The sequence below is a fragment of the Mobula hypostoma genome, chromosome 8, assembly GCF_963921235.1.
Source record: "Mobula hypostoma chromosome 8, sMobHyp1.1, whole genome shotgun sequence".
NCBI classification, from domain to species: Eukaryota; Metazoa; Chordata; class Chondrichthyes; order Myliobatiformes; family Myliobatidae; genus Mobula; species Mobula hypostoma.
Genome location: NC_086104.1, coordinates 90,613,856 through 90,626,787, shown reverse-complemented (window position 1 = coordinate 90,626,787; position 12,932 = coordinate 90,613,856). Strand labels below are relative to the sequence as shown.

Below are 12,932 nucleotides of genomic sequence, written 5' to 3'. Positions count from 1 at the left end.
TCAACAGAAAAAGACACTTTTGTGTCAAAGTAAAAACCACTCTCTACAAATTGATCTAAATTAAACACAAAGTAACTGATTGCATTAATAGTCACCCCCCCTCCCCACACACACCTTTAATATGACACACAAGATCATCACTGGTGCAGCCAATTGATTTTAGAAAGTCACATAATTACTTAAATAGCGATCACCTGTGTGCAGTCAAGATGTTTCAATTGATTGTAGTAAAAATAGACCAGTATCTGGAAGGTCCAACTGCTGGTGAGTCAATATCCTGGCAAAAGCTGCACCATGAAGACAAAAGAACACACCAAGCAACTTTACAAAAAGGCTATTGAAAAGCACAAGTCAGGAAATGGAAACAAGAAAATGTCCGAGTCACTGAATATCCCTAGGATAATGGTTAAGTCAATCATGAAGGAATGGAAAGAATATGGCACAGCTATAAATTTGCCTAGAGCAGGCTGTCCCCAAAAACCATGAAAGAAGAGGAAAAGTGAGGGAGGCCACAGAGAGACCTATGACAGTTCTGGAGGAATTATAAACTTCAGTGTCTGAGATAGGAGAGACTGTGCATACAACAACTGTTGCCCAGGTGCTTCACCAGTCGCAGCTTTATGGGAAAGCGGCAAAGAGAAAGCCACTCTTGGGGGTGGGGGTGGGGGTGAACCCTCATGAAATCTCAGCTAGAGTTTGCCAGAAGGCATGTGGGAGACTCTGAGTCAGCTGGAAGAAGGTTCTATGGTCTGATGAAGCTACAATTGAGCTTTTTGGCCATCAGACTAAATGCTATGTTTGTCGTAAGCCAAACTTCGCACATCATCAAAAGCACACCATCCCAACTGTGAAGCATGGTGGTGGCTGCATCGTGCTGTGGGAATGCTTCTCTGCAGCGGGCTCTGGAAGGCTTGTGAATGTAGATGATAAAATGAATGTAGCAAAATACAGGGAAATCCTAGTGGAAAACCTGATGCAGTCTGCAAGAGAACTGAGACTTGGGATAAGATTTGTTTTCCAGCAAGACAATGATCCCAAGCATAAAGCCAAAGCTACACCGGAATGGTTTTAAAAACAACCAAGTTAATGTCCTGGAGTGGCCAAGTCAAAGTCCGGATCTCAATCCAATAGAGAATTTGTGGCTGGACTTGAAAAGGGTTGTTCACTCACAATCCCCATGCAATCTGACAGAGCTTGAGGAGTTTTGTAAAGAAGAATGGGGAAAAATTGCAGTGTCCAGATGTGTAAAGCTGTTGCGAAAGGTGCATATACTAAATACCGACTTGAAGAGGGTGGGAAAGTTATGCAATGAATTATTTTGTGTTTAATAATTGTAACAAATTTAGATCAATTTGTAGAAATTTATTTTCACTTTGCCACAAGAGCCTTTCTGTTGACTAAGGTCAAAAAAGCCAAATTAAATACACTATGATTCAATGTTGTAAAACAATAAAACATGAACAATTCCAAGAGGGTTGAATAGATTTTTTTGGAAGACTCCCATTACAACAACCCTATTGTTTTTAAAACTTTCCTTAATCTGCCTGCATATCTGTTCCTCAATGTCCTAGTGGCTATTGTGTGTTTTGTATTACAATCCCATCAGAGTGATTGTACCCTTCCTATTTTTGAGTTCTATCCTTGTGTCCCCTCTGAGTACAGCTGTAGTAGCAGCTATGGGGAAGTAAATGGAGAGGGGATGGGTCAATGGTATGCTGAAAGAGCCAGCACAACTTCATAGGCCAACTGGCCATATATCTTGTAAGAAATAACAAATTCAATAATGAACAGTGGTGTGATTATACTTCATCATTGAATTGTTTATTGTGTTTCTCAATATCGTCATCAAAACTTTAACTTGGAGGTATTGGTCCACCTCTAAATTGGGCTTTGACAGGATGATTGGACCTCGATAACTGCCCAGTACTTTAAATTACATACTTATAATGTGTTAAGTGCATACAGGCAACAGATTGTCTCCATGTTGTGAAATTCTGTTTTGGTCAGCACAGACATGGCGGGCTGAAGGGCTACTTCCTGTGCTGTATCATTCTTCACTTATGCATCCTATCCAATTTAAAACTCAAGGAAAAGAACAATTAAATCTACTTCTTTCATTACTTCTCTTTCAACGTAATCATATGTTGGGCACTGTTTTCATCATGTAAACCAAAAAGGAACATGAAAAGCACACATAAAATGCTGGGGAAACTGAGTAAGCCAGGCAGCAAAATGTACTTTTTTCCATAGAGGCTGCCTGGCATGCTGAGTATTTGTGTGTGTTGCTTGGATTTCCAGCATCTGCAGATTTTCTCTTGTTTGTAAAGAAGCATGAGACTATTAGTTAAGGTTCCCTTGGACTTACAGGCTTTGGTTTAAATATTCTTAGCTTATAAGCTTCAAATTTGTTAACTTTCAACCAAGTTTAGACAAGTAAGTGTAGTTTTGAGCTCTTTGGTAAACGACGTAGGATGTTGGATGATCACTATACAACAGGGTAGTGGCTATCGGATGTTCGTTTCTGAAAGAACAAATTCTTTTTTTATATAACTAGTTTATGGAAAGGCATTTAATTTGATTACTGAAGAATTCCCTTTTTTTCTGGCAGTGTGCATGAATTGGTTCAATTTATGTAAGTTATTGGTTAATTTGTCACTTTATCATCTTTTGCTTCAGTTAGTTCCTGCTATGGAGGAAACTTATCTCACAGGATATTGCAAATTTTTTTGGATTAGAAGACATCAAACATGGTCATATCCAAGAGTGAGGCATGGCAAATATATTTGACCTCCTTTGGGCTGCTGTTTGGTTCTTTGGTATAATGTAACTAGAAAGCAGTGATATTACCTACTTATATTACAGTCTGTCAAAGATAAAATGGTCAATATTTAATCAGTTTATTTTTAATTTGGGACAAACTTAATCTAGCTTTGATTCAATCTCCATATTCTCCACATTTTTCTTATTTGCTAGTAACGTTACAAGTTTTGTACAAGATGAAGACATCCAAAGTATTTGAAAAATCTCGAAATAAGGAGGACAAACCATACACAGATATAGTGGATGAAGATCCGTATGCCATTCAGATAATCTCATGGTGTCCTGAAAGCAGAATGTTGTGTGTGGCGGGAGTATCAGCTCATGTAATTGTTTACAAATTCAGCAAACAAGAAGTGACAACAGATATTATCCAGGTGTGATATTAGTTATTATATTTGCACATATGCAATGATATTAGTTAATATTTATAATGAGCATGCGAATATAATTAGCCATACTCTTGATAGTGAAGTTTTGAAATGTATCATTAAATTATATAGTACAGCCTTTTTGATCAGCTTTTTGAAAGAACTCTACAATTAGTCCCACTCTCCCCATCTATATTATTTCCCTGGCAAGTACTTAACCAACTATTCTTTGAGAATTCATATCGTACATTCAGTACTCCCCTTGCCCATTGAGATAGTACATTCTAGATCATCTCCGCCTAATGAAAGATCTCCTCATATCTTCCCTGTTTTGTTGCCTGTTTCATGCCAATGTGTCCTCCAGTTACTGACCTTCCTGTCAGGAAAACGTCTGCTTATTTACTCCATCGAAACTATAATGTTGGAAATTTCATAGAATATAGAATAGTACAGCACATTACAGGCCCTTCGGCCCACAATATTATGCCAACCCTCAAACCCTGCCTCCCATATAACCCCCCACATTAAATTCCTCCATATACCTGTCTAGTAGTCTCTTAAATTTCACTAGTGTATCTGCCTCCACCACTGACTCAGGCAGTGCATTCCACGCATCAACCACTCTCTGAGTAAAAAACCTTCCTCTAATATCCCCCTGAACTTTCCACCCCTTACTTTAAAGCCATGTCCTCTTGTATTGAGCAGTGGTGCCCTGGGGAGGAAACGCTGGCTATCCACTCTATCTATTCCTCTTATTATCTTGTACACCTCTATCATGTCTCCTCTCATCCTCCTTCTCTCCAAAGAGTAAAGCCCTAGCTCCCTTAATCTCTGATCATAATGCATACTTTCTAAACCAGGTAGCATCCTGGTAAATCTCCTCTGTACCCTTTCCAATGCTTCCACATTCTTCCTATAGTGAGGCGACCAGAACTGGACACAGTACTCCAAGTGTGGCCTAACCAGAGTTTTATAGAGCTGCATCATTACATCGCCACTCTTATACTCTATCCCTCGACTTATGGAAACTAGCACCCCATAAGCTTTCTTAACTACCCTATCTACCTGTGAGGCATCTTTCAGGGATCTGTGGACATGTACCCCCAGATCCCTCTGCTCCTCCACACTACCAAGTATCCTGCCATTTACTTTGTACTCTGCCTTCGAGTTTGTCCTTCCAAAGTGTAGCACCTCACACTTCTCCGGGTTGAACTCCATCTGCCACTTCTCAGCCCACTTCTGCATCTTATCAATGTCTCCCTGCAATCTTCGACAATCCTCTACACTATCTACACCACCACCAACCTTTGTGTCATCTGCAAACTTGCCAAAGGACATTGAAAATTATACTGAAATAATAACAGGCTGTCAAAAAGAGTAGAGAACATTGAAATATAGTTACCTCAGAGATTTTATGGGACTGAAAACTGTGCTAATTTTCTATCAGGCATTGATCAGCTCTTACAAATTTAAGATTTTAGACATTCAAGTTTGTTGAATCTAGGCTCTGAAATTGTGACCACCAGGGTTGATGCTGTGGCATTGTCCTTCATGAACCCATTTAAAAGCTCCTATTTCACCCTCTTTATTTTAGTCTGATAATGTGAACAAACATTCACTTAACGAAGTTTGCTTAAACCAAAGTCAGATGCCAAATCTTAAATGAATAGATGACTGCTGAAACAAGGCCCCTACCTTTTTTCCTGTGTTTTCTACTGTAGATGCTTGAAATTCGATTACATTATGAAATTAATGATCTTGAGTCACCGGAGACTGATCAAACACCATCAGTGGGAATTTCATGCCCGGGGTCAAATTCCCAGACTACAAACTCTCAGTCTCACCCTTCCACAAGCAGCACCTCATCAGATGGCCTCCGCGATAATGTGCCCTGTCTGAAGTGAGTATTGTTCAAACGTTAGTCAACTTTATTCTTCAGTATCATTTTTGTAAAAAGTACTGTATATATATGGACCTACAAGACTTCCTTAATATCAGTTAATACAGTCTGTGAAGTACTTTTGTAATGTGAGAAAAGGAATAGCTAATTTGTAAGCCACTTTTAGAATCAGTTATGCTTTCCTTCTCAACAAATGCTGCGTTATGTGTTAAAAGTACTTTTGAGGAGTATCAGGGAAAAACGTTGAGATTCTCTTAGTAATTTCTACAGATCTTTCTCATCTCTTGAAAGGCCAGGTGGGTCCTCAATCCAGCATCTTATTTCAAGGGAAACACCCCCAGCAGTGCAGCATGCATAGGTTCTGCAGTGGAATGTTTTGCACGGGGCTGTATAATTGATCTTGAACCTTCATTCCCTTTTCTCACTTGCCAAAATATTACCACAGCTGATAGGAAGAGAGTGCTATTGAATAAATGTTATTTCTTCTGATAATGGATTAAAAGAATAGAAATAGTATTCATTATAAATTGGTCCCTATGGTGGCACAGTGGTTAGGGTTGCTTCCTCAGCTCCAGCAGTCCAGGTTCAATCATGTCCATGGGTGTTGTCCATGTGGAGTAGGTCATTTATCCTCTGGTTTCTGTTGGATATTTTGGTTTCCTTCCACATATTAAAGATGTTCTGGTTATTTAATTGAGTACTGTAAAAAATCCCCTGACGGCAGTTTACATGCTACCTCAGATGGACATGAAGCCTGCACTCAACAAACTATACTCTGTGGTCAACAACTCCAGAGGCCCTTTAGACTTCAACCAGGTCAACTTCAAGAGTGTGTTACCCCAAATACTGCCAGCACATCTCCTGTTTCCACCAGGGCCCCAAACAGCATCAAACTGTACAACTATCAAAGGTGCCTCCCAAGCCAGCCCCTGTCCACACTTTGGTAAATCAGACCACCAAGCTGTGCTGCTTCTCCTTGCAGACAAACAGAAGCTGAAAAGGAAGGATCCGATACAGGAAGTCATATATTGCTGGTCTGAGGAAACAGATGAGCTTCTGTGTAACTGCTTTAAGTCTGTAGACTTGCTCTATATTCAATTAATTAACTGCCAGCCTGGATGAGTATGTCACAACCATCGTGGACTTAATCGCTAAACGTGTTGAGGACTATATACCAAAGAGAATAATTCAGATGTCCCCAAACCAGGAATCATGGATGAACTGGAAGATCTACCCCCTACTAAAGTCTAGGTCTGCAGCATTCAAATTGGATGACTCTGACCTTTATAAGAAGTTTAGATAAGACCTCCATAAAGCTGGTAGAGATGCTAAGAGACAGTACCAATCTGAAATCAAGTCCCAGACTAGTTGTGGCAAGACTTGCATGCTATAAGAGGCTACAAAATGAAGTCAGGCAGCATCACTGACAACAGCACATCCCTTCCCAGTGAGTTAAATGCATTTTATGTATTTGTTTTTTTGAACAGAAGGGAAAGGATATGTCACCACCCACTCCAACCAGCCTACAGTGCACCTGGGCCACCGTCACCATTGCAGACATAAGATGTCTTCTGGAGAGTGAAGCTGCAGAAAGCTTCAGGGCCAGATAGTATCCTTGGCCATATCCACAGATCTTTTGCTGATCACCTGCAGGGATGATTTGCAGATATTTTTAACCTCTCCCTGTTTCAGGCTGTGGTTTCCACCTGCTTATAAAATGCCATTATCATTCCATTACCTACAAAAAACAAAGTTATGTGCCTAATCAACCACCGCACAGTGACTTTGAAATCTATAATCATAAAATGCTTTGGGGTGCTGGTCATGGCACACTTTAACTCCAGCCCCACTATAAGTCACCTACCACTGGAAAAATGTCTATGACAGCCACCATCTCCCTGGATATTTGCTCACCTCTGGAGCATCTGGACAGTAAAGACAACTACATTAGACTGATGCTTATTAACTTCAGCTCCACCTTCAATATTATAATTCCGAGCAAACTCATGAACAAACTCCAGACCCTGGGAGCCAACACCTCCCTCTGCAGCTGTATCCTTGACTTACTGACCAACAGATGACTATCAGTAAGGATAGGCAGCAACACCTTCGTTGTAATTATTCTCAACAGTGGTGCTCCAAGATTGCATCCTGAACTACCTACACTTCTTGAACACTGATGACTTTTTGGCTGGGTTATGCCCTAACTCCATCTACAGCTTTACAGATGATACCACAGTAGTGGGTCGTATCTCAAATATTGATCAGAATACAGGAAGGAGATAATAACATGGTGTCATGATAACCTTTTCCTCCGTGTCAGCAAAACAAAAAAAGCTGATCTTGACTTCAGGAGGGAGGGTAGTACATATGCATACATCAGTGGCATTCTTCAAGTTCTTGAAGTAAACATCATCAAAAATCTGTCCTTGTTTAACCACCTGCCCAAGAAAACTCACCAGCACCTCTACTTCCTCAGGAGGCTAAAGAAATTTGGATGTCCCCTCAATTGACCCTTACCAATTTTTATTGCTGCCCCATGAAATGCATCCTATCTGGATGCATATTGAATTGGAATGGCAACTATTCTGCATGTGACCACAAGAAATTGCAGTGAGTTGTAGACACACCTCAGTACTTCATGGAAACCAGCCTCCTATCTGTTGTCACATGAACCAAGTCACTGGAGAGAAATACTGATAGGCATGAGGCTATCTCTTTATTTGACAAAATGAGACTGAGCAGGCATCATATTGAGACCCCTTTCGGAGAAAGAAGGCCTGCTTGACCCAAGACTATATGACATTTTATATACTAAAGATAAAAGGACAATTCCATATTTACATTGCATCCACAAATCTTCACACTTCCCTCTTTGCACCTACACTACAGACACCCAAATAATGAATTTAAATCAGCATTGCCTTGTCTTCCCATTAACTGTGGTTCATGGTTCTTAGAAACCCATTGTTCAGAGCTGCATTTTAAATTTAATCTACAGTCTATATTCACATTTGAAATTTGGTGGCTGAAGTCAGTTGCTGAAGCTATTTGCTCTGTGTGTCAACCCCAAAAATTCCCTTACACTCTCTGTGGTCTTTGTCTCTACTTATCACTGCCTCAGTAAAACAACCAGTTTATTCAAAGACCCCACCCACCCCAGACGTTCTGTCATCTCCCCTCTTCATTCAGACGGAAGGTAGAGAAACCTGGCATGCACATACCATCAGACTCAAGAACAGCTTCTACCCTGCAGTTATAAAACTGTTAAATAGTTCCCTGATACAATAAATTAGACTCTTTACCCTACAATCTACCTCACTATGATCCTGTACCTTATTGTTTATCTGCACTGCCCTTTCTCTGTAGCTGTTACACTTTATTCTGCCTTTCTTTGGTTTTTGCAGTCTGTAATGGTCTAATCTGTATAAACAGTATGCAAGGCAAACTTTTCACTATATCCTGATATATGTGACAATAATAATGAGCCAATTCCTTGGTGTAGTAGAGTGATAGTAAGAAAAGAGGCATAAGACTACAAGAGTGTCCCTGACAAGGTACTGAAATCTTGCGTAGACCAACTGGCACAAAAGTTCAAGGACATCTTCAGTCTCTTCCTTCTCCAGTTGGGAGTTCCAACCTGCTTCAAAAGATCATCAATCATATTAGTGTCCAAGAAGAGTAAGGTGAGCAGTCTCAATGAATATCACCAGTAGCACTCGATCTACTGTGATAAATTGCTTTGAGAATTTAGTCATTGCTAGAATACCTCCTGCATGAGCTAGTACTTGAACCAGCTGCAATTTTCCCAGTACCACAAGAAGTCTATATTGGATGCGATTTTCCTGGCTCTCCATGGGCCTTGGACTATCTGGACAGCAGCAATACCTATGTTGGGTCACTGTTTACCAATTACAGCTCAGTATTCAACATTATCAGTACTCATCATAGCTTGTCACACCAGAGAGCCAGCCACTCTAGTGTTGTTTGGTTGATGTTGAGTAGGTCAGTGTCAGCTAAATCAGGTGAGAGTGGGCAGTTGCACAGAACGTATTCAATGTTCTTCACCCTTTCGCCACACTCACAGGATTCACTGGTCTTTAAACCCCACTTCACCATATTGTCTCCTGTCCTACAAACTCACGCTCTCGCTCTATTGAGAGTGCACCACTTCCGTCTGTCAAGCAGTGTCCCATCTGGTATCATTTCTGTGGGGTCTTTCACTGTATTGTTTGGTGGGGTTCTAGCTTCTGTTTGTTGCCAAAGGTCAATCCTGTATGTTTAAGGGGATGTTCTGTGCGGTAGTTCCTCCGCTGTAGCAAAGCTTTTCCTCAATTTTAGGCCGTTGGAAACTGGCACATGATGATATAGTGGGTGCCATGGATCCGAGTTCTGTTTACCTTTTTCAATTTTTGTTGTAGTGTGTCTTCGGATCTCTGGGGGAGCAATGCCTGCAAGTCTGTAAATTATGTTAGTGAGTGTGGGGCTCAGTGTGCCCATGATTATTCGGCAGGCTTCGTTAAGCAATGGGTCGATTTTCTTTGCGTGGGCTGGTCTGCCCCACACAGGTGCACAGTATTCTGCAGGTGCATAGCAGAGTGCTAGGGCAGTTGATCTAAGTGTGTGAGCATTAGCTCCCCATTTCGTGCCTGCTAATTTTTTCAAGAGAGAATTGCAAGAGCCAATTTTCCCTCAGGAGTTTTTGGATGTGGGTGGCAAATGAGGGCAAATGTCACACCCAGGTAAATTGAAGTCGGATGGTGTTCGAGCTCCTTCCCACACCAGAAGATCTTGAGTTTCCAAGCTGCTTCCCGATTCCTCAGGTGGAATGCACACACTTGAGTTTTTGATGGATTTGGGTCAGAGATCATTTTTCATAATACTGCTTCATTGCTTCGAGGACTGCTGTAAGTCGTACTTCAACTTCTTGGAAGGAGTTAGCTTGTGTTGCTATGCATAGGTCATCTGCATAGATAAACCTGCATGTGTTAGGGAAGGTTGGTTGGTCGTTTGTGTAGACATTAAATAGTAGAGGTGCCAGGACTGATCCCTGTGGTAGTCTGTTCTTTTGTGGACGCCTTCTACTCTTAATTCCATTCATTTCTTCATAAAATCTACAATTTTCTAGGAGGTTCTTATTATTTTGACTGTGGTTTCGTTCTTTAACATTTTAGATAACTTCAATAGAAGGCCTCTGTGATTTACAGTGTCATATGCTGCTGTTAAGTCAACGAATACTGCCCCTGTAATTTGTCGAATTTCAAAGCCATCCTCAATACACTGGGTTAAGTTCAGGACTTGACCGCAGCAAGAGCGGCCTGACCTGAACCCAGCTTGGTCTGGTGTTGGAAGATCTTCGACTAAGGGGGATATCCTTTTCAGTATGAGTCTCTCATAGAGTTTATAGAGGGTGCAGAGCAAGGAAATCAGTCTGTAGTTTTTAGGAATGTTGGGGTCTTTATTGGGTTTTAGGAGAGCAACAACTTTGGCTCTTCTCCACTTTTTAGGTATCTTTAATGATCTTAGGCAACAGTTAAAAAGGAACAGAAGCCAGTGGAGTGCTTTAGGTCCAAGATGTTTAAGGAATTCATTAAGAATCCCATCTATGCCAGTGGCTTTGTTGGATTTTAGCTGTGATACTTCATCCTTTAATCCTTCTAGGGTGAGAGGTGGGAAGTTGTTATTCCCGTTTGTGAGAGCTGACTCCATCTCCTGATTTTGCTTTTTCTTTTGCCTCCATTCCTTGTTATTTGGTTGACCATTAAGTATCAGTTGGTGGGTAACCTGATTGGGTGACGGCAGCAATTCTCTGTGGTGGTCTATTGTCTTTCTTTTCTTTTTAAATCTTTTTATTGAATAAGTATACAAAAAGATAAGCCATATAGGCACTAATACACTGTTAGAATATAATAAAATTACAGAAGATATTAATACAAAAAAAAACTACAAACAATGTACTTTAAACATAACATACCAAGGTAACATAATAGTATACTAATTTTTATATATATATCAATAGAGAAAGGAAAAAAAAACCCCCAAAAAAACCCACCGTGCAACTAACTAAAAGCAAAGCAAAGCAATGAGCTAACTTGGAACCAAACAGAGTTAAAAAACTTAAAATCACGTCCTCAATCCCGACCTCCATTAAAAACAGTAAAAAAAACAAGAAGGGTATATATTACATTAAATGAAAATATTGAATAAAAGATCTCCATGTCTGTTCAAATTTAAATGAGGAGTTATAAAGATTGCTTCTAATTTTCTCCAAATTCAAGCATAATATTGTCTGAGAAAACCAAAAAAAGGTAGATGGAGCATTGAGCTCCTTCCAATGTCGTAAGATACATCTTTTCGCCATTAATGTAAGAAATGCAATCATTCTACGGGCTGAAGGGGAAAGATTACTGGAAATTTTAGGTAGTCCAAAGATAGCAGTAATAGGGTGAGGAGAGATATCTATATTTAATACCTTAGAAATAATATTAAAAATGTTTCTCCAAAAAGTTTCCAGAGTAGGGCAAGACCAAAACATATGAGTTAAAGAGGCTATCTGCCCCGGACATCTATCACAAAAAGGATTAATATAAGAATAAAAGCGCGCTAATTTATCTTTGGACATATGTGCTCTATGAACAACTTTAAATTGAATTAGGGAATGTTTAGCACAGATAGAGGAAGTGTTGACTAATTGTAAAATCTGCCCTCAGTCATCCACAGAAATGATAAACCCCAATTCCTGTTCCCAATCTACCCTAATCTTATCAAATGGAGCTTTCCTAAGTTTCATAATAATATTATAAATCATAGCCGATGCACCTTTCTGACATGGATTAAGGTTAATTATAGTATCTAAAATGTATGTAGGAGGAAGCATTGGAAAGGAAGAAAGTATAGTACTTGGGAAATTTCTAACTTGTAGATATCTAAAAAAATGTATTCTTGATAAGTTATATTTATTAGATAATTGTTCAAAAGACATAAGGGAACCATCTAAAAATAAATCCAAAAACCGTGAAATACCGTCAGTCTTCCAAATTTGAAAAGCATGATCCGTAAAAGAGGGAGGAAAAAATATGTTACCTAAAATAGGAATCGCTAACCCAAATTGATTAAGATCAAAAAACTTTCTAAATTGAAACCAAATACGTAAGGTATATTTAACTATCGGGTTAGACACCTGTTTAAGGCGTTTCAAATCAAAAGGAAGAGAGGAACCTAAAATAGAGCCAAGTGTATAACCCTGAACAGATTGTAATTCCAATGCTACCCATTTAGGAATGGATAGTATATCCTGGTCAAGTAACCAGAATTTCATGTGTCGAATATTAATTGCCCAAAAATAAAATCTAAAATTAGGTAATGCTAAACCTCCATCTCTCTTAGCTTTCTGTAAATGTATTTTACCCAGTCTCGGGTTTTTATTTTGCCAAATAAATGAAGAAATTTTAGAGTCGACTTTGTCAAAAAGAGATTTTGGAACAAAGACTGGTAATGCTTGAAATATATATAAAAATTTTGGCAAAAAAAACATCTTAACTGCATTAATACGACCAATGAAAGTTAAATATAAAGGAAACCATTTAGATGAAAGTTGAATAATCTATTAATGGTAAAAAGTTAATCTTAAATAAATCTTTGTATTTACAAGTAATTTTAATCCCAAGATATGAAAAATAATTATTAATCAATTTAAATGGAAAGTTATGATATAAAGGAAGTTGTTTATTAATCGGGAAAAGTTCACTCTTACTAAGATTTAATTTATAACCAGAAAAGAGACTAAATTGTGCTAATAACTCTAAAACAGCTGGGATGGATTTTTGGGGGTTAGAAATATATAA

General features: G+C 39.2%; 1 protein-coding gene across 4 annotated transcripts in view; it reads left to right on the top strand.

The window, feature by feature from the left end:
- The window catches only part of LOC134350717 (syntaxin-binding protein 5), a 238,902-nt gene that overhangs the window by 115,126 nt on the left and 110,844 nt on the right, over positions 1 to 12,932 (top strand). For all 4 annotated transcript variants that reach the window (XM_063056323.1, XM_063056321.1, XM_063056324.1 and 1 more), the window contains exons 15-16: positions 2,974 to 3,194; positions 4,910 to 5,088. In XM_063056323.1, coding sequence (XP_062912393.1) covers positions 2,974 to 3,194; positions 4,910 to 5,088 — 400 coding nt within the window. The remainder of the gene's footprint in view (positions 1 to 2,973; positions 3,195 to 4,909; positions 5,089 to 12,932) is intronic.